The 26,324-nt window shown below is 40.6% G+C and overlaps 1 protein-coding gene across 1 annotated transcript in view; it reads right to left on the bottom strand.

Moving 5' to 3' along the window:
* Positions 1 to 219: 219 nt before the first annotated feature.
* Positions 220 to 26,324, bottom strand: part of ppargc1b (peroxisome proliferator-activated receptor gamma, coactivator 1 beta) — a 50,422-nt gene continuing 24,317 nt past the window's right edge. The window contains exons 2-12 of the mRNA XM_067385176.1: positions 20,405 to 20,590; positions 17,600 to 17,794; positions 14,348 to 14,470; positions 9,409 to 10,345; positions 8,201 to 8,246; positions 7,735 to 7,799; positions 6,657 to 7,191; positions 5,737 to 5,812; positions 5,480 to 5,598; positions 5,248 to 5,378; positions 220 to 3,621 (exon numbers count right to left, since the gene is read on the bottom strand). Coding sequence (XP_067241277.1) covers positions 3,530 to 3,621; positions 5,248 to 5,378; positions 5,480 to 5,598; positions 5,737 to 5,812; positions 6,657 to 7,191; positions 7,735 to 7,799; positions 8,201 to 8,246; positions 9,409 to 10,345; positions 14,348 to 14,470; positions 17,600 to 17,794; positions 20,405 to 20,590 — 2,505 coding nt within the window. The 3' untranslated portion in view covers positions 220 to 3,529. The remainder of the gene's footprint in view (positions 3,622 to 5,247; positions 5,379 to 5,479; positions 5,599 to 5,736; positions 5,813 to 6,656; positions 7,192 to 7,734; positions 7,800 to 8,200; positions 8,247 to 9,408; positions 10,346 to 14,347; positions 14,471 to 17,599; positions 17,795 to 20,404; positions 20,591 to 26,324) is intronic.

Raw genomic sequence — 26,324 nt, 5'->3', positions numbered from 1 at the left:
AGAGAGAGAGAGAGAGAGAGAGGGGAAGAAATCACATGCGCACACACACACTCACAGGGCCAAGCCAAACGATCATGACATTCATGAAATGGATTTGATGCGATACCGCACTTCTCCTGTATCCAAACATCAAATGTACTTTTTGGTCAACTTGTCTAGCGATTGCTAAAATGAGGGCTGGAAAAAATGTATTGCATTGAAGAAGGTTCCCTTTGGAAGTTTTTTTTTTTTTTTTTTTTTTAATCTTTTTTTATTGTTATTTTTTATTTGGATCTGTACATTCTAGATTGACAGTGTTGAAATGTATTGAAGTGTTCTGAAACACTGAATAAAATGGTCTATAACAAATTATATCATCTATATATTTATCTACACAAACACACAAATATATATATATATGTGTATATATAATTATATATATGTATATACCTTTTATAATATGGCTGTATTGAAAAAGTTTACTCACTTCAGTAAAGAAAACACATTGGATTGTAAAGGAGATCAGATAGGACTGATAGCTTTGTTTCCACCTAAGGTTTAAGGCTCTCCTTGTGAGATTGGGCTGTCTGTGTATTTTCCTTAAAAAAAAAAAAAAGTCCCTAAACATCAACCTTCTTTTTGAACAATCTGAGCCGCCTACAACATACAGTACAAGATCCGATTTCCCCTATAACCGTAAAACAACCAATCTCTTCAATGAGAAAGGATCTCTATTGCATCTCAATTGCATAAAAAAAGAAAGAAAAACATATTAAAGTAATTAAAGAGAATCGTTTCTAAAGGGACACTTTATACAACAGTGTTTGACTTATGAAGCCATATCAATTAAAATTCCCTTCTGGATCTCTCTGTATTGCTTAACGGGTTCACCAACGACCAATCGGACCCACCATTGAAAACCACACGTTACCACATCGCTGTACAGCACAGAACCATACATCTCATGTTTACACAAGACACAGTGCTATATACACATTATATACTTCTCTCTATTTATATATATAATCATGTAAACCAGCACATCTCTCACTTATTTAGTAGTATACATACTAAGCACAAACACTCATTCAGTTTGTTTTCTCACGATCTTACTGGGCAAATTGGTCTGTAGTATTCAGAGGCCGTGTCCAAGTAACAGCTCAGTACCGTAAAAGGGAAAGCCGAAAGGCACGTCCTGATAGGGTACTTTAACACTGAATAAGGCGTTCTGTACTTAGTGTGCGCTCTAGTAAAAGTCGAAAGAGAATTCAGTCATGTAAACATTCAGGTTTGGGGTGTGTGTTTCAGGATAAAGGGGAGAGGCAGGGAGCAAAGAGAACTAGCGCGCACGCTCACGACTGCACTAGATCCACAGGCCGAAGGTTCGAGGAGACCCCTGCAGAATAAAAGCAACGGGTCCCAGCGTATAATAAGGGACGGGCCCATCCCTAGACCCCATAAAAGACACGGACGACACGCAGTTATACACTGGTACACGTTTAGACTTCAAAAAACACACACACAAAGGACAAATAGAGAAGTAGCCACAAGGTAAGAGCTAGAAAAAACCCGCAGATCTTCCCCTGTCAGAAAGGAGAGAGTAAAAAAAGAGTGTTTGAGCTTAGAGAGAGAAAGAGTATGAGAGAGTGGCATGTAAACAAAGCAGAGATACGACCGTATCTCTAATGAGATTGAGCTCTGGAAAGATCGTCCTCATAGTTTACCGACACCCTTCTCTCAACCGATGACAGGAGCGCTCCGATGAGTCAACCACCTGCGGTGAGGGCTGTGCTGCTGCGGGAGTCCGACCGCTCCACTGTGCTTTCAAATCGAGACCGATCGGATGGGCGTTACGATCGCATTTGTGATGCGTACATTCTATTTCTGTCAGATTTGGAATTTTGTGAATTCTAAACTGGATTGGGTCGCATTCTGGCAACTGAAACGGTAAGGGTTAGTTCACCCAAAAATGAAAATTCCGTCATTAATTACTCACCCTCATGTCGTTCCACACCCGTAAGACCTTCGTTCATCTTCAGAACAAAAAATTAAAACATTTTTGATGAAATCCGATGGCAAAAATAACGATTTTATTCAACAATATCTAGTGATTTCAAAACAAGCTTCGAGGCTTTACGATTTTTTTGTTTCTAATCAGTGGTTTGGAGCGCGTATCAAACTGCCAAAGTCACGTGAACTATTGAAATTTCAAAACGTTTCGAAACGCTTATGACGTAACGAATCCTTGTTTACTGAAATCACGTGACTTTTGCGGTTTGATACACGCTCCGAATCACTGATTCGAAACAAAAGATTCGTAAAGCTTCATGAAGCAGTGTTTTGAAATCAATCATTAGATATTGTAAAATAAAGATGTTATTTTGGGGTTTTTTGGCGCACAAAAAGTATTCTCGTCGCTTCACAACATTAAGGTTGAACCACTGTAGTCACATGAACTGTTTTAAATATGTCTTTAGTAGCTTTCTGGGCATTGAAAGTCTAAATTAACTTGCAGGCCTCACTGAGCCATCGGATTTCATCAAAAATATCTTAATTTGTGTTCTGAAGATGAAGGTCTTACGGTTGTGGAACGACATGAGGGTGAGTAATTAACGACAGAATTTTCATTTTTGGGTGAACTAACCCTTTAAAGGTGAAGAGTAATTTCTGCATTCAAAAAATGCGAACCGGTTTCCAATTGGTCAGCCAAATAGATTGCCCCGCCCCCAAACTCACACCATTGGCTGTGTCAGGCTGCTCAAACAAACAGAGCAGTATTTTGATACACTTTTCAGGATTTGTGTTTACTTGAATCTCTTCAATTTTAAGCTGGGATAGGAGAAAGTTTTTTTAATGTAAAAAAAAATGTTAGTACAGTGGGGTTTGGACTTCAGCAGCAAAAGCCCCTTCCACGGCAGAGGAGGGTAGAGGCCGGACCAAAGAAGCACTACCTCGGTTGAGTGCATAGATGAAATCAAGGAAGCACTAAAATTACAAAAAGACTACTTTTTTCTTGACTTTTTGATTTGTAAACTCTACCTTGTAGGATTTTTTTGTTTGTCATTTTTTTAAATCCACTTTTCATCGTAACACACACACACGCACACACACACAGAGTTGAACATCCACAAAGTTTCGCTAATACAAAGCAGTTATTGTTTATATATTTGTACGACAAAATGGTGAAAGCACCTTGCAGGTCTATGAAAAGAAGACAAAAGGGATACAAATAAAAAAACAAAAAAAAGCACACGCACGTCACAACAACCAATGGAAAAGAGTGCGGTTTGCTACGAAGCCCGAGCCGCTCGCAACGTCATGAATGGCATCAAACACACACACACGAGAAGCAGCACTTGTGTCCAGTGTGTCAGAGCTGTTTCTGTTTGTTTGTAATCCTCCCGCCCCAAATGTCCTCCGATCCTCAGTTAGAAGTGACAAGGTCTATTTTTTTATTCCAATGTTCAAAATGTAAACATGAAGAAGTGCCTTGGTTGAGGTGCTGAGGAGAGTCTGACAGGGCGTGACGCTGGAGGTGTGGTAAGGCGTGTCAGCGATGCAGGCTTCTCTGGGCCTCTTTCAGCAGGGCGTCAAAGTCCAGTGCATCGTACTTGCTCTTCACCGGACCTGGACCCGCCTCATCTGAACAGCAAAACACTCGCAGTTAGTTTGTAACACTAAAGAAATCTGCTAATATCAATTTTAAAATGATTATTTGGTTAATGGTTTAAAATGGTAAATCACACTTGTGTTGTTGTTTATGCATTAACCCGCCCACCTAACCACTCATACATCCATCCATCCACCATCCATGCATCCAATCCATCAATCCACCCAACCATCCATCCATCCATCCACCCACCCACCTAACCACTCATCCACCCACCCATCCATCCACCCAACCATCCATTCATCCATCCATCCACCTAACCACCCATCCATCAATCAATCCACCCATCGATCCACCCAACCATCCATCCACCCAACCAACCAACCAACCAACCAACCAACCAACCAACCAACCAACCAACCCTAACCATCCATCCTTCCACCCACCCATCAATCCACCCAACCAACCAACCAACCAACCAACCAACCATCCATCCATCCATCCATCCATCCATCCATCCATCCATCCATCCATCCATCCACCCACCCATCCAACCACCCACCCACTCACCCACTCACCCACTCACCCATCCATCCATCCATCCATCCATCCATCCATCCATCCATCCATCCATCCATCCATCCATCCATCCATCCATCCATCCATCCATTCATCCATCCATCCATCCATCCACCCACCCAACCAACCATCCATCCATCCACCCACCCACCCAACCAACCAACCAACCAACCATCCATCCATCCATCCATCCATCCATCCATCCATCCAACCAACTAACCCTAACCCTAACCATCCATCCTTCCACCCAACCATCCATCCATCCATCCAACCAACCAACCAACCAACCAACCAACCAACCAACCCTAACCATCCATCCTTCCACCCAACCAACCATCCATCCATCCATCCATCCATCCATCCATCCATCCATCCATCCATCCATCCATCCATCCATCCATCCATCCATCCATCCAACCAACCAACCAACCAACTAACCCTAACCCTAACATCCATACATCCACCCAACCATCCATCCATCCATTCATCCACCCACCCACCCAACCAACCAACCATCCATCCATTCATCCACCCATCCACCCATCCATCCATCCATCCATCCATCCATCCATCCATCCATCCATCCATCCATCCATCCATCCATCCATCCATCACATATATTGACCACTACTGTTGACAGCATTTTTGTAATATTTATACCCCCTTCCCAACCAAAATTTGATATAGGCTAGTTATAATATGACTCAGCACATTGGATTGGACAATGAGTTAAATAAAAAAAAAAAAAAAATTAACAAATCAAGCAAGCTGCTTTTTCATTATCATTGTCTGGAACTGACTTCACACATTGTTTAGTCCTTCGACTTGATGTAATAGCAAAGCACTGCAGTGTACTGGCCTGACTATAATTAAAACTGCACCCTGCTTTTTCAAGTGGGTCAACCAAGAATCAAAAAGTCTTTTTTTCCAATTTAAATGCAAATGAAGTTGAATTAGGCCGTTTATTAGCTTAGAAATGAGAAGACACCTTCCCCTGACTTCATCTGACTCAGAACAGAGCACCAGACGTCTGATGCACAGAGAACATCAAAGAGACAGAAAGCCCTCTGTTCTCTTACCCAGATCTATGTAACGCTTCCTGCCGAACCGCCGGCTGCCGTTCCCTCCGCTCGGACCAAGCGAGTCCCACCTGTGCCGTGAGGTCTGGCCGTTCTGAGTGGGCCTCAGTGTGATCACTCCACAACGCTCCCTACACAAGCACGCAAACACAGAGAAACATCAGCGCTCTGTTCTCCCACTCACTGCTGAGGGCATGATAAGATCAGGCAACTAGACAGAAATGGAACCCACTCGTTTTTGATGACCACTTTACAGTCCTCTGGACGGCCGAAGGCCTCGAAGCGCTTACGCAGCATGGACTGAGTGAAGCTGTTCGGAAGGTTGTGAATGTAGATCACTTGGCACTTGTTCTGGAAATGCACAGGTAATTAGAACAAATACGCTCCACAGCACTTAAAGGAAACGATCAAGACATTAAATGCATCTACGCCTTTGATAATAAGGTTAGTGCTGCAACTACTAAAATCAGAGTTAAAAACACAACCTACCACATCATTCTCTTGTCCACACTTTGTTTTGCTCCTTTTTTCAGTTGCTTCGTGGCATGTCTCAGAGCTCTCATCGCTGAAAGAAGGATAACAGGGCTGAGTTATTCAAAATGGCTAATAAATGGAAAAAGAAAGTAGTGTTATCATCTTGCTAATAGCAGAGCAGCTCTGGGATTTGTGGTGCATTTCATGTTAAGACCTCCCTCGTGACTTCCGAACAGAAAGGTGTTTTGTTCCCTGACACTCAAATGATGACATATAAAGAAACAAAATGGAAATGCTAACATTAGCTTAGCAGTTGTTTGACTGTCAACAAATAGTCTTGGCAAAGAATAAATGTTCTGGAGGTTAACTTTATTATTATTATTATTTTTTACATTTTTATCACTAGAAAACATGTAGTGCTGAGTTGTTATCGTTATAGCTGTGTTGTGGACTTCTCTATTCTCAATTTAGAAATTAGAATGAATTTATAGTCATTGCTGTGAACGGGCCTTGAAACAAGTAACGCAAAAGCCTTATTAATAAATAAATAAATGCTTATTAATAAAAGTTTATTGAGCAGAACATTAGTTATCCAACTCTGTGCTAGCTACATTAAAATGCATTGTATGGCTTTTGTTTATTTTCAGATTAATCTTGCATTATTAAGACACTAACAATAGTCAATTATAGAAATTATTACTACATGACATCTTAACTACATTTTGAGTGTCTTATGACGTTAGAAGTTGAAACTCTCAAAAAATAATGAGTTCTACATGGACGTGAATGCTTTATAGAAACTGGAATCTCATAATTATGATATTTCTGACATGGCATGAACGCACTTTCACGATCTATTGCACTTTTCGAAATCAGAAATCTCAGAATTTCCGAGTTCAACAAAACGCAGCGATGGAAAAACCAGTATTCAGTACCTGAAGGAGAGTTTGCAGCTGGGTGAGGGAGGTGAACAGGAAACTGGGGACTGGGCGTCCAGCTCTGGGCTGGGAGAACGGACAGGTATGGGTTCACTGGTCTGCTCTGGACTGGGCGTGGTCAACGCAGTGGCCGAGTCGGCCTCAGTCGTTTGCTGGTAATCAGGGACCTTCGTTAGGAGCCTCTCCTCCTGTCCCTCAATCTCCCCGTTCCTCACATCCATCTCATCCTCCTCCGCCACTTCCACATGGCACTGAGAGCCGAGCGCCGCTGCCGTTCTCTTGCGACTCTCTCCCAGTCCCAATAGGCAGTAATCATGGTCCCCGTATGCACGTTGCGTCTCACCCTTACAGTCCGTGTCGCCCGTTTGGCCCATCCTGCGCAGCTGGGCGTACAGTTCTGTCTGCTCTGGGAGCTTGCGTATGTGTGCCCGTGCCAGGCACGAGCTCTTGGTGGTGAGCTCAGCTTTTCCGTCTGGTTTGAAGAGCTCATCCTCCACTGGTTTATGAGGGGGTGTGGTGGGGGGAGTCAGGCCTGGAAAACACACACTCATTAATCACTACGACACACACATGAGCTCCACAGCCACATGCCCTAGAATATCACCAAACATTCTGTTATTAGGCAAAGTGCACAACAGGCAATGAACATAATTAATGAAGCTTACATCATGAGTCATATAATATTAAGCATGTGTAATATATAATAATGACAAATGAACTTGAATCACAAAAAAAACTTTTCATCACAAGAATAAATTACATTTGAAATTTTATTAAAATTAAATTTTAAATTGTAATAATATTCTCAGTTCTACTGTATTTTTGATTAAATAAATGAAGCCTTGGTGCATTTCAAAAACATTTTACAAATCTTACCGACCCCAAAGTTTTGAAAGGTAGCGTAAATATAATTTTCATTATGAGAACACTCATTATTTGCTATGTAAATTGTAGAAAAACTGGCAAGCTACTAGCATGCGTGAGAACATATGAGGTGAATCAAGTGCTAACAGCTCACATGATGCCAAAAATGGCACACTTATAAAAATACCCCTGACTAAGTGCGTAATATTACCTGCTGTGCCACACAATTCCACACAGAGAGTCTGCTCAAAGGGCTTGTTGGCATACTGCGTGTCTCTGATCAGAAAAACACGGAAAGAGAATACAGAATCCATTAAACTCTTACATGGACAAGAAAAAGGATAGAGGCTCAAAAACACAATGCATCAGATTTACTGCTTTAGAGGTTTATATTTGTAGTAGGGTTTGATTGATCTGAGTTGTTTTACTTCACATCACATCTGAGCTATGTGTATGCACAGAACAACAAATAACTGTAATTGGTAGAAGAACCTCAGGGCTATTTATATACAAATTTTACTGTGAGAGACTGAGCGTTTTGTTATGTAAAAACTGCGACTTTACAAGCCTCCTCTAGGCAATTTTAAAGATGGACGGAGTCCAATGGTGGTCTTAAACTTTAGGCCTGGAAGTGATCCAGGGCTCTAGGATAGATTAGATATGAATGGAACACATACCCATTGGATTTGGACGCCAGCGGCAGACAGAGGCAGGAGCGTTTCTCTACAATCAGAACAACAGACAGTGTCATTGTTAGAGATCAGCACACACAGTTCCTGAACTGGCTCTCTGAAGATTAAAAATGTGCTTGATGGTACATTATAGGTTTTTCAGATAAGTGTTTGGCTTCTGGGCTCTTTAAAGCCCCAGTAAATAGATGGGTTTCTAAAGAACTACAAAACAAAAACATTCTTTGAGAAATTTAAAAAGATAAAGGAAAAACCATACTGTATTTTCTTTTTCAAATGTTTTAAACATATCAAGGTTTAGAGTGCTATACTTACCTAATTAACTTTTTATTGTTATATATAAATATATATATTAGTGCTGTCAAATCGATTGATGTCAAATCATGATTAATTGCATGTAACAAAAGTTTGTAAATATATATATATATACGATTAATCGTGATTAATAGATTTGACATTAATTGATTGGACAGCACTAATATATATATATATATGTGTGTGTGTGTGTGTGTGTGTGTGTGTGTGTGTGTGTGTGTATAATTTATTTTAAAATATTTTTAGATTTTATTTTATCTTATTTTATTCTTTCTCTTGCATACATTAACAAAAAATCCTAAACGTTACACCACACTAACAGTGTGGACAAACATTTTCTAAATATTATTTTAATATTTATGCATATTTATTTTATTTAATTAGCCATTCAGATAAATATCAAATTTAAATTGATATTTTATTAAATCTTGAATTCAGCATGTTCATTACGAATTATAATGTTGGTAACACTTTATTTTATGGTCTTTTAACTAGTTACTTATTAGCATGCATACTACTAGAACATTGGCTGTTTATTAAGTAATTATTAAGCACATATTAATGCCTTATTCTGCATGACCTTATTCTACATTCTTAATCCTACCCAATACCTAAACTTAACAACTACCTTACTAACTATTAATAATTAAGCAGTAAATTAGGAGTTTATTGAGGAAAAGTCATAGTTAATAGTGAATACATGTTCCCTATACTAAAGTGTTACCATAATATTTAGAGTGTATATATATATATATATATATATATATATATATATATACACATTCAGAGACAAAAAAGTGTCTTTCCATGTGAACCTATAGTTTAAGGAGTGAATGTACAGTATTTTTCCCATGTGTGTTTTAAGGTGACTAATTTCTTACCGTCCCTGCAGCATGGGTTATGGGCTTCAGAAGCCTTGTGGGAGTTGGTCTTCTGGCTGCTATCAGAAGGAGGCTCAGTGGGAGGATGTTTGACCACATTCTCCTCTTCCCTAGATTGCCCAGCAATGGGCTCCAACCGCCCACAGTTCTCACGGACCTTCTTAGCGAATCGGCTGGGGAAGGAGGCTAGACGGCGGGAACGCCTGACTGAAAAGGAGCCTTCCTCTGGCTCGGGGCTTTTGGGGCGCTTTGCGGCCTTTTGCGAGCTCTCACAGTCTGAGTCTTTAGCTTCAGCTTTGGGCTGACGTGCAGGGGAGGAAGAAACGTCAGCGCCAGGCCGAGTCACTGCCCCTCTGCAGTGGATATAAGGGGGGCTGTGCATTCTGTAAGGCTTGCTTACGTCAAATGAACTGACTGCCTCTAACAGCTCCTTGAGCAGGGAGTGGGCTTTGATTTCCCTGCGGCGAGTGAAGGGCACCCTTGGCCTGGTCCCACTGCTGGTCTGGGGGGGCGGTTTCTGAGAGTTCTGAGGAAGGCCACGGGGGACCTGCGGGTTCTCAGGCTTGGTCTTTCGCGCCAAAGCCTCACGCTCTTTGCGATCCCAGCTGGCCTGTTTGCGTATCGGCAGGCAGTACGTGTGCATGTATTTGATGAGTTCCACAACCGAGTGCAGTTCCTTCTCTGAGGAGAACTGAGGCTTTGCTGGCTCAACGCACACCATGCTCTCACTCTCACTGCTGGAAGACTCCTCCTCCTCCTCCTCCTCTTCCTCTGAGTCACTGTCCTCTTCATCCTCCTCTTCCTCTTCCTCTGTGTCAGCAGAAGGCGTGTCCTCAGCCTCCCGTGCGGTGGTGAGGTGGCGGTGGAGTTCAGTGCAAAGACGACCGGTGGGCCTCACTGGTCGTGGCTTACGCTCTTGTGTGCTTGATTTGTCCTTCTGTGGAGGGAGAAGGAGACATTTAATTTAATCTTTTGATATTAAATACAGTAGAAATATAATAAAGCAATAAGCCTCAAAAGCCTGTCCATAACATGATTTTATTATGCTTGAGAGATTCTGTTTTTCATTGCGTAATGCAGAGGGTATTTGAGTGTATTGCAGAGGCTAGCGTATTTTTCCAATTGTTTTCAATGGGAGTGCTGGGTTTATAAAATGGCAGCTGCGTGACGAGATGCTGAGCGTTTTTTTTTACCAGTCGCCAAGAGTTGAGGAATGTTCAACTTTGGGTAAAATGCAGTGCTTATCACTGTCACTTTTTACCCAGCCATCCAATCAGAGTGGAGGAGGAGCGGGACAATTACAACACCGACTAACCGCCACATTCTGCTTGTACAACGTCAACAGATGACAACAAAAAGCATAATAACAGAACAAAATCATTTAAAAGAAGAGCCAGAGCAAATACTTTTTTATCATATCTAGGTGTTTTCAGCAGAGCGCCTAGCATTTTAAGCTGGCTGGACACACAACCTTTATGAAAGGCTGTCAACGGTGATATCGTATAAAAGACAATATTCTTCAAGGAAGAAATTTTGTATTGGAGATACAAAATAAGAAATTAAGCATTGGCACATAAATGTGTTTCGCAAAGTTTGCTGTTGTGTGAACTATCACAAAAACCCAGTTTTTTAGCTCTCACACAAAATGATCAGCTAACGTCTTTTCACTAATCATATCAGCACATGGGAAAGTGTCAACCAGTACTAGTCAGGTGAAATCACTCTATAATTATGATTGTATTATAAGAGCAGGTTGCTATAAAGAAGTGTTTCCAATCATTGTGTTCTTGTGTTAGCAATGGTTCCCTCCAATGTAAGAAGTGCAACCATCATTGCTTTGCATCAAAATGGCCTCACATACAAAGAAACTGCTGCAAAGAATATTGCACCTGAAAGAACCTTTTACCAGATCATCAAGAATTTCAATGACAAAGGTTCAACTGCAGTGAAGAAGTGTCCAGAAAGCAGCAGGACTGTCTCCTCCCAAGGAGTCGGCTATGGAATCGTGTCACAACCAGTGCAGAGCTTGCTCAATATTGGCAGCAGAGGGGTGTGAGCGCATCTGCACGCACAGTGAGAAGACTTTTGGGCAGTGGCCTAGTGTACAGAAGGGCAGCAAAGAAGCTATCTCTTTCCAGGAAAAACATCAAGGACAGATTTAAATTCTGAAGGAGGTACAAAGATTGGACAGCAGACAACTGGTGCAAAGTTATTTTCTGGTGAAGCCCCCTTCTGACTGGAAAATAGACTGTCTGGAGAAGAATAGGTGAAAGCTACCATGAGTTCTGTATCGTGCCAACAGTGATGCATCCTGAGAGCATCCATGTGTAACCTCTCCTGTTCGAACCGCACACTCTAAGTGAGACTCGAACCCAGGTCCGCCGGCATGGGAGTCGGGCGTTCTAACAAGGAGGATAAAGACCGCAGTCTCTAGAGCGCCTCTTGGGATCAGGGGAGTGTGGTTTATACGCACAGCTCTTACCGGCCTAAGTCCGTTACACTCACCCCTCTAAACCTCACTCCCATCTGGGTCACGGCACCAATGTAACCCCTACTGTTCGAGCCGCCCGTTTTAAACTTAACTCGAACCCGGGTCCATCTGCATGGGATTCGGGTGCTCTAACAAGGAGGCTAAAGACCGCAGTCTCTAGCATCAGTCACTAGAGCGCCTCTTGGGATCAGGGGAGTAAGGTTTACACGCACAGCTCTTACCGGCCTAAGTCCGTTACACTCACCCCCCCTAAACCTCACTCCCATCCGGGTCACGGCACCAATGTAACCCCTACTGTTTGAGCCGCCCGTTCTAAGCTCGACTCGAACCCGGGTCCATCCGCATGGGATTCGGTCGCTCTAACAAAGACGCTCAAGTCCACAGTCTCCAACGTCTGTCGCTAGATCATCTCTTAAGATCAGGGGAGTGAGGCTTACACGCACAGCTCTTACCGGCCTATGTCCGTTACACTCACCCCACCAAACCTCGCTCCCATCCGGGTCACGGCACCAATGTAACCCATCCCGTTCGAACTGTCCACTCTAAATGGAACTTGAACCCGGGTCCGTCCACATGGGAGTTGGGCGTTCTAACAAGGAGGCTAACGACCGCAGTCTCTAGCATCAGTCACCAGAGCGCCTCTTGGGATCAGGGGAGTGAGGTTTACTCGCACAGCTCTTACCGGCCTAAGTCCGTTACACTCACCCCCCTAAACCTCACTCTCGTCCGGGTCATGGCACCAATGTAACCCCTACTGTTCGAGCCGCCCATTCTAAGCTTAACTCGAACCCGGGTCCATCCGCATGGGATTCGGGCACTCTAACAAGGAGGCTCAAGACCACAGTCTCTAGCATCAGTCACTAGAGCGCCTCTTAAGATCAGGGGAGTGAGGTTTGCACGCACAGCTCTTACCGACCTATGTCCATTATACTCACACCACCAAACCTCACTCCCATCCGGGTCACGGCACCAATGTAACCCATCCCGTTCGAATCGTCCACTCTAAGTGGGACTTGAACCCGGATCCGTCCGCATTAGAGTCGGGTACTCTAACAAGGAGGCTAAAGACACGTTTGCACAATTCTGCCCAAAAAACTTCCAGGAATAAAGAATGGTATGAAAACGTTCTGCAAGAGCAACTTCTCCAAACTATCCAAGAGCAATCTGGTGATGATCCATGCATTTTCCAGCATGATGGAGCACCATGTCACAAAGCAGGAGTGATAATGAAGTGGCTCAGAGATCATTACATTGAAATTTTATATCTATGGCCAGACAACTCCCTGGATCTTAATCCCATAGAGAACCACAATCCTCAAAAAGCGAGTGGACAAGAAGAAGGCCACAAAATTGTGATAAACTCAATAATAAAGCAATAATAAAGCAATAATGGGTCACTATAAGTCAGGTTTTGCCCTAGAAGCTGTTATCCATCAAGCCAGAGCGAATTGCAGAGGTTATGAAGAAGAAGGGGCAACACTGTAAATACTGACTCTTTGCATAAATTGAATGTTTTTGCTAACAAAAGCCTTTAAAACGTAGGAAATGCTTATCATTGTCTTCCAGTATACCATAGAAACATTCTACAAATACTGAAGCAGCAAACTTTGCAAAACACAAAATTTATGTCACTGCCAATACGTTGGACCACGGCTGCATACTCAATTATTAAAGCAACAACAAATCAACTTCAATCAGATTTTACAGAAATCCAATCAGAATTTAATTTGTTTTACATATTTAGTTTACACAGTTTTGCTGTTACAATAAATAAAATAAAGCACGTGTGCCAAAACAGTTTTAGCACTGTAATGGCAGAAGTAATAAACTAAAACCATTATAGTGCTAAGCATGCTCATGGCATTCATCTATGTGGAATGTAGCGAGCTATCTTTTGTAACACCCTTATGAAATGACCAAACATGCGAACCACGCGGGGCAGCTGAAACCCCCAGAGTCTATTTCAGAGTGCATTTTGCTCTAAGGTTACTGTGACAAATGTGCCAAGGTTAGTTGCAAGATATTCTCTTGGTATCTGAGGAACTACTGCCTGTTCTTTTTAAGTAATCTCAAATTCAGTGAACATTGCCCTTTAGGCTGGGTAGAGGCTGTGGCTTCGGTATGACAGATGGCTGCACTCAACTCTAATACGACAGCGGCCTTAGCCATGGTGCAATGTGCCAAAACGGAGGGAGTGAATGAGGAACCACAGGCTTCACAGGCTTTAAAACTTTGAAGCGCAAATCCTCAGTGTGGTTTCTAAAGGCTGGCATAAGCTAATTAGGCATTAGCATTGCGGTGGGAATACACTGCAGCGTAAACAGGTAGTGAATGGCATACGCGCTCACACTGAGGTTGTTAAATTCATTTCCTATTATGCGTCATCTTCTTTTTTTCCACATGTTCTGAGTTTATGCCGCAGTCACTGTGGCTGGAACTTCCTCTCACCTTCAGCACAGGCCTCACGGGCTTGACGTGCTGGTTCCTGCTGCTATGGCGATGCACGCTGCCGTCTTTGTGCGACTCAAGGCCCGCAGGCACATTAGGGGGCGACAACAGGAGCTTTTTGAGCTGTGGAGGGAATAAGAGGCGAGGCATTAAAATTTGATAGTGCATGATGCATTTAAAACAGAAAGTTCAAACACAATCAATCTCTGATGTCTTACTTATCAAGAAAGGTTTGCATTTTGTCTTTCAGTACTCAAACACAACACCAACAGCTAGTGTGTAACGTTTAAAGCAGTTCTGTGCTCTAGCCACTGAAAGAACAGTTAGATACTGGAGATTTAAGAAAATCTTAAATGGAAGTCTGCCAGTCCTAAATGACCAGCGCAACCAGAGAAAGCAAAGTAAGAAGTGGCAGCACAGTGTTGTTGAATCCCTTAAGCGATTGTTAATGTGCCAACTTGGCAGGTCTGTCCATGCCTCTCAGTGTCCATTGAGGAAACTGAAGGGGTGCTGAGGGTTTCAGCTTCTGTGTACCAAACCGTTTTGGCATGCAACGGCCATCTATGCCATGAAAACATGTGCTCCACTATCCCAGTTCCTGGTGCTTCAATGCATCCCTTGTTTCGCACACAGACTGGCCTCATTTAGGGGTTTAGGTGTAACTGTGGCCATTGCCAGCAGAGGGGGCTCGCAGCTCTTGGGTAAGACACTAATACCCAGACTAAACCCTTACAATGAGACTCCAGGAGGAAGCTAAACTACACTGGAACAATTCCATTGTTACTCAATCATCTAACATGGAAATGCATCAGTCTAGACTTGTGATTTTCAGGCACTGTTTCAACGAGAATGCAAGAATCAAAAGTGTCTGGAATGGTTATAAAAAGACTAAATAATTGACGGGAACTTTACAAAATTTTGTAATTTTAACTAATGTTAACAAATTGAACCTTGTTATAATACAATATATAACATAAAAAAACTATAATAATACTTTATAGAATTTATTAATCTTGGTTTAATGATTTTTTTTTTTTTTTTTTTTTACAGTATATACACACTACTGTTAAAAAGTTTGGGGTCTGCAAGATTTTTATAAAGTTTTTGAAAGAAGTCTCTTATGCTCACCAAGGATGCATTTATGTGATCAAAAACACTTTAACAACAGTAATAGTGTGAAATATTATTACAATTTAAAATCACTGTTTTTCATTTGAATATATTTTAAAATGTAATTTATTCCTGTGATGCAAAGCTGAATTTTCAGCATCATTACTCCAGTCTTCAGTGTCACATGATCCTTCAGAAATCATCCTAATATGATTATTTGATGTTCAAGAAACAATTCTTATTATGAACAATTTTGAAACCCTTAATAATTTTTTGTGGAATACTTTTTATTTTTCAGAATAGGAAGTTCAAAAGAACAGCATATATTTGAAATAACTTTTTGCAATAATGTATTGATCAATTTAATGCACTCTTGCTGAATAAAAGCAACAAAAAAAAATCTTATTGACCCCAAACTTTTAAGCAGTAGTGTATAAATAATGCATTACAAGTTAACATTAGTTCATGTATACATGAATTAATAATGAACGATAGTATAAAATAACCCAATAAAAACTGTTGTTTGTTGTTAGTTCATGATAACAAATGCATTATTATTGCTATGTATTACTTACAATAATTAACAAATTCTGTAAAATGTTTTGTTCAGAACATTTTTTCCCATTGCCTGAATGTGAATTACAGTTTTCATGAGCAAATTAAAAACTGTGAACAGGCAACTGGTATTTTTTGTCCTACTGGCACCACAAAAGTACTAGTCTTATTCCCAGATAAATTTAGGAATAATTTGTCCCTCCTTCAGACATCTCTTATATAATTTAGTCCTACACCCTGTAAGTTAGCCTTTTTTGGTAACTCTGTAACAAGTCAGAAAAAGAGGCAACATTATCTCAGTAATCAGATGGTGCCCTTTCATGGGCACCAAACAATGTGATCCTAGAACAATGTGAATTGTGAAAGGTATTGAGTGAAATGTAAGACAGACATTATTGTAAGTACCAGTCTCTACGGTAAAAAGTAAAAAAAAAAAAAAAAAAAAAATCACAAAACAGACATGACAAACTGGAAAAACAGCCACATTACAACAATACAGGCCATGCCAACCAATTGTTCAGCATTACAGGAAAAAGCAGAGAAAAAATTAGGAAAAAAGAGAGCAGAAAAGAAAAGCTGTTCAACGGCTAGTAACTGTTATAACTGGTTTTACAACGTACACAGATTAAACTGCTGGGGTTTGTGAGCTGAGAGAGACAGATAACAACACAGCATCTTATTCCAGGAAGTGGCGACTAAAGAAAGAGATGAGCAAGAGAGAGTAGTGTCCTCTCACAAAAGAGAAAAAGGAGGAAAGAGAAGTCCATTTTGTAGAAGTCCATTTTGTCACCTGAAGGATTTAGAGACCTGGGAAGTAGACATAAGCATTTTCTTAAAAAAGTACCATGGTTTTGCTATGTTTTTTGGACACTATCATGATGGAAATGCCACAGGATTCATTGAAGTACACTACTGTTCAAAAGATAATCTCACCAAGGCTGCAATTATTTGATCAAAAATACAGCAAAACAGTGACATTGTGAAAGAAGAATCATCATTACTCATTACTCCAGACTTTAGTGTCACATGATCCATCAGAAATCATTCTAATATGCTGATTTGCTGCTCAAGAAACATTTAGTATTATCAATGTTGAAAAGAGTTCTGTTGCTTAGTATTTTTATGAAAACTGTGATACGTTTTACATCTATTTTAGGACTCTGCTGAATATAAAGTTCAAAGGAACAGCATTTATTTGAAATAGAAATCTGTTGTAACATTATATATGTCTTTACTGTCACTTTTGATCAATCTAATGCATCCTTGCTGAATAAAAGTATATATACATATATTGTCATGAAATATATCAAAGTATGCATGTTAATGTCCACCAGAGTACTTTCTTATAAGGTTGAGAGTGGGAAAATGAAAGGCCAGAAAAAAGTCAAAGCCAAAAAGTCCATATAAACTGTGTCCACGATCCACATCCCTGCCTGTGAAGAGGATTCTTGTTAGATTGGTTGCTTAAAAAGAAACAAAAAGCCCAAAATGAGAAAAATTCAGACCTGTGTTGCCTATCATACCCATGCTGTGGGGTAGTCAGAGGCCCATCCAAATCCACCTTAAACAGGAAGGAAGGGTTCTTACTAGAGATGGTTCTTCTGTCTCTGGGCTCAGTGAGCCAGGGAAAGGCTCACTGTCCAAAGGGAGGTCATCTTCCTCCTCCTCGCCCTCCTCAGGGTCGTCCCCTAGGGAAGGGAACACAGACAGACCCTCGACTCCGTCCTCAACAATGCCATCCAGGCTGTCTGTGAGGGCAGCGAGCAGTGCCGCATTTTCTTCCTGAAACAACAAGAAAGAAATGAAGGCAAATGCTCTGCAAAGCAAAGATCAGGAGAACCTACATGTACAAAGTCCTTTTTTACCTCTTTAAAAGACAGAACCAGTGGAGAATGACAAAGGCTATTCATAAAAGAGGGGAAAATCAGGATTGGGACACGTTGCAGGCTAGACTTGAACCTGCACAACCCACATGAGCACCATTGCTCAATATATCATCACAATGTATATTTGCACTCACCACTATGCTGTGGCTTCGACTAGCAGTGAGTAAAAGAGGGGGGAAATTAGATTTGGGACACGTTGCAGGCTAGACTCGAACCTGCAAAACCCACATGATCACTATTGCACAATATATCATCACAATGTATATTTGTACTCACCACTATGCTGTGGCTTTGACTAGCAGTGAGTTTTAATCCTACAACAGTGTCATTCAATGAAAGGTTTACAAACCCGATTCCAAAACAGTTGGGACACTGTACAAATTGTGAATAAAAACAGAATGCAATGATGTGGAAGTTTCAAATTTCAATATTTTATTCAGAATACAACATAGATGACATATCAAATGTTTAAACTGAGAAAATTTATCATTTTAAGGGAAAAATAAATTGATTTTAAATTCCATGGCATCAACACATCTCAAAAAAGTTGGGACAAAGCCATGTTTACCACTGTGTGGCATCCTCTCTTCTTCTTATAACAGTCTGCAAACGTCTGGGGACTGAGGAGACAAGTTGCTCAAGTTTAGGAATAGGGATGTTGTCCCATTCTTGTCTAATACAGGCTTCTAGTTGCTCAACTGTCTTAGGTCTTCTTTGTCGCATCTTCCTCTTTATGATTCGCCAAATGTTTTCTATGGGTGAAAGTTCTGGACTGCAGGCTGGACATTTCAGCACCCGGATCCTTCTTCTACGCAGACATGATGTTGTAATTGATGCAGTATGTGGTTTGGCATTGTCATGTTGGAAAATGCAAGGTCTTCCCTGAAAGAGACGACGTCTGGATGGGAGCATATGTTGTTTTAGAACTTGGATATACCTTTCAGAATTGATGGTGCCTTTCCAGATGTGTAAGCTGCCCATGCCACACGCACTCATGCAACCCCATACCATCAGAGATGCAGGCTACTGAACTGAGCGCTGATAACAACTTGGGTTGTCCTTGTCCTCTTTAGTCCGGATGACATGGCGTCCCAGTTTTCCAAAAAGAATTTCAAATTTTGATTCGTCTGACCACAAAACAGTTTTCCTCTTTGCCACAGTCCATTTTAAATGAGCCTTGGCCCAGAGAAAACGCCTGCGCTTCTGGATCATGTTTAGATATGGCTTCTTTTTTGACCTATAGAGTTTTAGCCGGCAACGGCGAATGGCACGGTGGATTGTGTTCACGACAATGTTTTCTGGGAGTATTCCTGAGCCCATGTTGTGATTTCCATTACAGTAGCATTCCTGTATGTGATGCAGTGCCGTCTAAGGGCTTGAAGATCACGGGCATTCAGTATGGTTTTCCGGCCTTGACCCTTACGCACAGAGATTGTTCCAGATTCTCTGAATCTTTGGATGATATTACGCACTGTAGATGATGATAACTTCAAACTCTTTGCAATTTTTCTCTGAGAAACTCCTTTCTGATATTGCTTGACTATTTTGTACAGTGTCTTTTTGTACAGTGTCCCAACTTTTTTGGAATCGGGTTTGTACTAAACTAGGCTTCAAATGATTGATTGACCCCAAAATGAAAATTCTGTCATTATTTACTCATCCTTCATCATCGAAACACAACTGAAGATGTTTTAAATACTCTCTCATTTTTTTCCCATTCATTGAAGTTCTAAGCAAACAAAACTCACGTATCAAAAAGTACAAAAAGACATTGTAAATGTAAAAGGCTTTTATTCACATATAATCACTGATCAACATACAGTACATAGAGCACATCAAATATGGTAAACAGAAGCTCAAACCTGATTGCTTGATGCGTGAGAACCAATGAAGTTTGTTCTCTTGTCAAGCAAGTTGGGATGAGCTTCCATATACCATATTTGATGTGATCTAAGTATGTACGTACATCAATGTTTAGAAGTGAATAATTAAATCTGTTCTCTCCAAATAAAGTAAATGTGTCTCTTCCGAAGCCCTGGATTAAATCGCACAATTCATACGGATTACTTGAATAATGTCTTTCTGTAGTTTTTGAAGCATGAAAGTTTTGGTTTGATTGACAAAAATATAAAAAATATAAAAAATATATTCAATTTGTGTTTTGAAGAATTTGAAACAGCATAAGGGTGAGAAAATGATGACAGAATTTTAATTTTGGGGGAAATTCAACCTTTAAAACTAATGTTTTCCCTATAATCTTTCCCAAATTGTGCCCTCCACTCTTCAACTTGAAATTCGTAATGTTTTGTCGGGTAGTGAACACACAAAGGCAATGAGACTGCAACATAAAGCACACCATTTGGGACAGGGACCTACTGAGGACTGCTGTGATTGTTGTCCATCTAAAAACAACCAGAGGACAAAAATACTAGATTTTGAATAACCACTAAATTTACATATCAATCTATATGTGCACAATAAAGGAAGTAGAGATGATGGTTCCCACCTCAAATAGCTCTGGGTCTCCGGCACTGTACTGTATGGATGTAGGGGATTGATCTGAGTGCTCGTTGCACCAATGCAGCTCACTGAGGCAGTTCACTGAGTCAAAATCACTGGCGTCCAGCTGCGAGAGGTCAAAGTCAGGGAAGTCAGCATCCAGGCGGTCTGAGCAGACCTCCTCTTCCCCATACTGAGAATAAAAAAAAGAAAAAAAAAGATAAGTCAAAAGGCTAACATCTAAAAAGAATGCACTCCGCTGTAAACGCTGGGAAATCAATAGACATGCCGTGACTGTGGAGATCCTGAGCTCGTAACAGTCATCTGAATTAGTACTAACCCTCAGCACAACTTCATTACGGCTAATGAACTGAGAGTTGAAAGAAGATGAAAAGCTGACCCTGGGTTTAGCCACAGTTGCACATTCTTGAATGAAAAAATCCACAGATTTGGGTTTTTGGGTTTACAGTGAGAGGGAACTGCTAAGATATACGTTTCAAATGTGCATACTTTAGGAATAAGTCACGATGGTAGACTAGTCATCCAACAACAGACTAGTTTTAGTTTTGATATTTAGAGTAGCTGCGCTTTATTTAACCAGCTGACTTTAGCGGTTTTCACTGTCAAACCCTCTTTGCAGGAGTTGTGCCTTTAAAACAGCGCCGGTTTGTGAGCGTTTCATGCTAAAAATAGTTTCAAAATCACTTTTCTCAAGACCCCTGCTTTCTGTTCCATGATGCTACACTCCATCGAACCGCTTTTGAACATGTGTCTGAATGGGGTCAGGTGAACTCAAACCAGTTTAAAATAGATTTAGTCGACTAGTTGTTCAGGCAACTAGCCCACAGGCCAGTTGATTTTAAATATATATATAGAGTTTCACACATCCTCAAGATGTGTGAAGAGAAAAAGAATGTGTGTGAGTGAGTGAGAAAGTTACAAAAAACCCTGTGCGTGTGTATGTGTGTGTCTGTGTCAGTAAGTACTGTGAGAAGGGAAGTGGTCTAAACCCCAGGGGTACAGCAGAAACCACACATGCCTTAATATCTCCATGTGAGCGAATGGAGCTTTGCATTTTGCACTCGGATCATTTGGCTAGTGCCTGTCTGTTTGTAGAGAGGATACCTGGAGGACACCTGGTGTGATGCTGCCTCGGTTTACAGGAGGCCGTAGCATGAATATTCTACAGGACGGCTGCGATGCATTTTTGATGATTGCTTGCACAAATTCTCCCCTCTCTGTTTCACAAAGCTGATGATTGCACTTATTCAGTTCCCTTTATTTTCTTACACTAGGACTGGTCAAGCGGGTGCAAAAACGAGCAGGCAACTTATAGGGTGCCCTTTATGTCTGTTCACCAAAATGCTGGTTTAAAATTCAGCAAGCCACATGGAATCAAACAGCAAAGATTTTACAAAGAGAGTCTCTAGAACACCTATTACCAGCTGCTGAGCTCTGATGAAATGAGGTCACATACTGTAGCTCATACCTCTGCACCGTTTTATCCCAATCTTATTATATCTACAGCATTTTAATCTGCTTCACTAAGCTATTGTTGAAAAATTCTTCATATGAAATCTGGTGTTGAAAACAAGAGAGGCTAGACGATGATACTGATACATACACACACCTATAATTTATGAGTTTAAGTGATTAAGAAATTATATGCAGAACTGATTTGAATCTTTTTTATTTGAATAGCATATTTTGTTAAATTGATTAGTCAATATATTTTACACTACACTCTAAAAAAAAAAAAAAAGAAAAAAGCTGGGTTTAAAACAACCCAAGTTGGGTTGAAAACGGACAAACCCAGTGATTGGGTTGTTTTAACCCAGCTATTACTTAAAATATTTTTTAAAGATTAAAAAAATTAACCCAAAATATTTTGATAATTAAAAAATCTGACATAATTACAGATGAAAATTTATTAATAAGCAGTTTAATAAATGTTGATTGTTAAATTATTCATTAAACTTATTAATAAATGATACTTTCCAACATATTTTGGGTTCATTTTAAGCAAGCAATACAGTTGTGCTACTTGATAATTTTCTGACAACTGTGACATTTTAGAAAGAATAGAATCTTTTGTAACATTATAAATGTCTTTACTGTCACTTTTGATAAATTTATTGCGTCCTTGCTGAACAAAAGAATTACTTCATTAAAAAAAAATATATATGTCTCTTCATAGTGTATAATAATAATGATAATATGTTATTATAAATTGTTTTGCAATCTGAATGGTCACAAATTTATTTTCATTTTTGCAATTACAAAACTGATTAGATTAGCAGAAAACTTTGAATATCGTTAAGCCTATTATTAGTCTGTCTCTAATAATACAGTAAGATGTGGTTATGAAAGTAATACATGTTTAAATCAATGTCAAAAGAAGCAGTACGGCTTCTGCAAATGCAAAAAAAATAAAAATAAAAAATCCATTCCTACCTGCAGCGATTTAAAGGGACTACTTGAGATGCCCTGAAGGTGTTGTGCATGTACACGCATGTGTGTATAAATGCAAGTGTAATGAAGGTGTTCGCCCATCATCCAACACACATACAGAACATGCAAACACACACACACACACACTCAGCACTCTCTTCGCATCCCCCTCACATGCCACTGACTCATCTCCGTCCTTTGAGACCCCCTCCTCAGGAGCACTAGAGCTCCGTCTAATCAATCTCTTTTCCCCCAACCTTTTTATTCTCTCTTGCTCTCTTTTTTCTGTGTTATGGAGAGTCTCAATATCAATCAATAAAAAGCTCCTTGGGCTCTGAAGGTTTAAGGTCACAAGCGCGAGTGTTGGCAACGTTAGGGCTGGGCGGTACGATGGTATATACCATGAAACAGTTGAAGTGACTTTGCTATTCTGGTTATATTGTCAGTATATCAATATGAGCATCAATATATACTGTACATATGCATATCAATATAAATCAATTTCAAGTATGCAAACAACATATTGTAGGCAGTGTTACAGTGATATAAAATTACACATATTGTTATATTTATACCATAAAAATCTGGGTCATACCGCCCAACCCTATGCAAATGCAAACAGAAGCAGCCGAAAAAGCAGCATATGTGACCTCTTATCGCATGCACACGTTCCATGAAAAAGAGCAGCAGAGGTGTTGTTCACACGTGCTGGAATCGTCTGCATAACGCAGATAAAACCACTGGTTCACCCCATTAACAGAGTCGGCTGCACCCAGACCTCTCTGCATGATCATACTATTATGAGGTGACAAAATGCAGTCACATTTTCAATGCACAAAAAAAAAGATATGTCCCACCAGTTAGTGCTGGACTGATGCTATTAAATGAGCAAAAGTTAATGAGCGTAGCTGACCTACTCAAGGCAAAAGCGGTAAGGACTAATCAGTGATCTGTGTAGTTAAGAATGACCTTTCCATTCACTCTCCGTTACAAAAAAACTGTTCCACGAATCTCATAACAAGAAAGGTCATTACACAAAATCAGGCAGTGAGGGTAGATCTGCTTACATATCTGACGTTTAGGAGTATCCATAGCAAGCCGAGTCCAAGGGCACACCAAGATAACTCAAAAACAAGCACAGCATATAGGTTTACTGCATCCCCTACATGTTACGAAAAGCAACTCAAGCCATGTGGTGCAGGAGTATTTGATCTCCAAAACACAACCATACAAGGTTGACCCTGTGTACTGTCAGTCCTTGGGCATCTTTTCAAGGTATCTGGGGAATTTCATGAATACATTTAAGGATAATTAGAGGCAAAGTATGTATGAAAGAAAAAAGAAAAGACAAGTGTGACCTTTAGTTTGTTTGTCATTTCCTACTGCAGGCCGATCAAAGGCAGCACAGGTTATCTGGGATTTCTGTTATGGACGGACAGATAGACTGACTGATCTGAGCACATTCAGTTACACCGCTATTCTAGTAAAGCTGCAGGTTACTCATTCATTCCTTACATTTACGAGCTAATAGGCTCTTATCTAGGTGCCCTGTCCCCTCTGAGCCTACTGCTATCTAAGATGTGTTATATATAGCTGTTATCCTCAGTCTCATGACTGGCTCTTACACAAGCTGCTTGTGACGGGCCAGGCTTTAAATGCTGCCCATGCCAAACGCAGATGGAACTAGTGGCTCTCTCCTAAGCCTCCCTCCCCAGAAACAAAGACACAGGCATGCACACATGCGGCCCTTTGAGACACATCCTGCCTGGGCTGTTAAATGGATTCCCTCACGACTCAATCCATAAAAAACGTAGGTGTAGTAGCTAGCCGGCCTCAAACAGGAAGGATTTTGTAGCACCATTTCTTCAGAAGCAAAGGGTTCACGAGGTGCACAATACATCTTGTTGACCTGTACATCCTCACTGACTGTTTGACCTTTGCCCACATGACGGTAAATTAAATAAAGATGTTAGAAAACATGAAACCCCAAATTGGTGGCTAAACTGAAACGGGAGCGATTAAATTAGCTCTTCGCATAGTCTTTAAAGGAGATTTCCGCCAAGGCCCTTACTGCAAACCCAAATTAACAGCGGACCGATAGAAGTAGGGCAGTTAAAGGGAGATCTGGGCCACTCGTGTACAGTTGAATGAGACTGATATAAGGCAGATTCATGACACCTCATTGGCCACGTCTCAGGTCTGGCAGGAACCTTTCTTTTCTATCCCTCTAGGAATTAACTGTCTGCAGCGCACACAACCTTGCTATCCCAGCAGGCCACCTTTATCTTGCCTTTTCTGAAACCAGCCTAGGCCTTTAAATTTAGTGCTTATTGAACCCATTCATCCTTCAGACCTTTGCTAACAATTCCCATGTAGTAAATTTTCTCACACTCTCTCTCAAGACTTCCTATAATCAGAGTTTCGCAATCAACTGTTGAGGCATTGCTCAATGTGACCAAAAATGACAAAAATTCAATTTACGCCTCATTTTTACTACAATTTCACCATGTTATCACCCTTAACCTTATTGAGTCAATGGGACTGACAGTATTAGATTTGGATTTAGACAATTCATGGCCGTTCCGATCCTACTTCTTCTAAATTTCCCATCTGACTAATCAGATATTCCACTTCTCGAAACTGATTTTATTAGCCGCCTGCTTTCATTGGAGACATCCGCAGCAAATCTGCATCAACTCTCACTGGATAGATTTCATCTTGAGCTGTTATTCTCTAAAAAACATTTCAACATTAATTTTGACAAGTTTGAGGCTGTGTACTGGAAGTTTTCTGAGAGGCAACCTAACAGCTATTGAGCCCAATTTTAATCCTACGTAATTGTTTTCTGATTAGCCGTCAAACTCAGTCTACATCTTCTAAGCTGAGACAGGTATCAAGTGCAAACCAAGGACACTGCACTGGTCCGAGCGAGACGCTATTATGCAGAATGTCTGAGAGCTAGTGCCCTCGAACGCAACCCCACTTCAGCCAGGTAGGACAGTAATGAGATCTGATTAGAAAGCGGATTCTGTGCTTACAGTCTTTGATAGACTGCCAGTTGAGTTGTGACTTCAGATTCACATAGGAAATGGAAAATAGGCTTAAATGTATAAAAAGCTCCATGTCCAAGTACCAAATGGACAGAACATCCATTAAAAGCATTACTATATATACACATGCATCTATGTTTCATTTAAAATAACTCTCTTTTAAACAAATTATTAAAGCAATGATTCATGGTAGTCAACATGTAAGTTTATATCCTTCTTTCTTCATCTGAACTAATCACAGCTCTATATGTTCTTCCTGTCACATGTGATGTCTAAGGCATGACGGCCATTATTTCAACCTGATTATTTTTAACTGACATCACTTGATAATCCATAGAAACAAAAGGCATGTTTGTAAGTCCTTAACAAGATTAAGAGGTGTAATAAGGAACCTAGTTAGAAGTTAGGATAGACCAAACATCACAA

Source organism: Chanodichthys erythropterus, chromosome 1 (assembly GCF_024489055.1).
Source record: "Chanodichthys erythropterus isolate Z2021 chromosome 1, ASM2448905v1, whole genome shotgun sequence".
In the NCBI taxonomy this organism is placed as follows: Eukaryota; Metazoa; Chordata; class Actinopteri; order Cypriniformes; family Xenocyprididae; genus Chanodichthys; species Chanodichthys erythropterus.
Note: the sequence above shows the minus strand (reverse complement) of the source record. Positions and strands in the feature narration are given on the sequence as shown.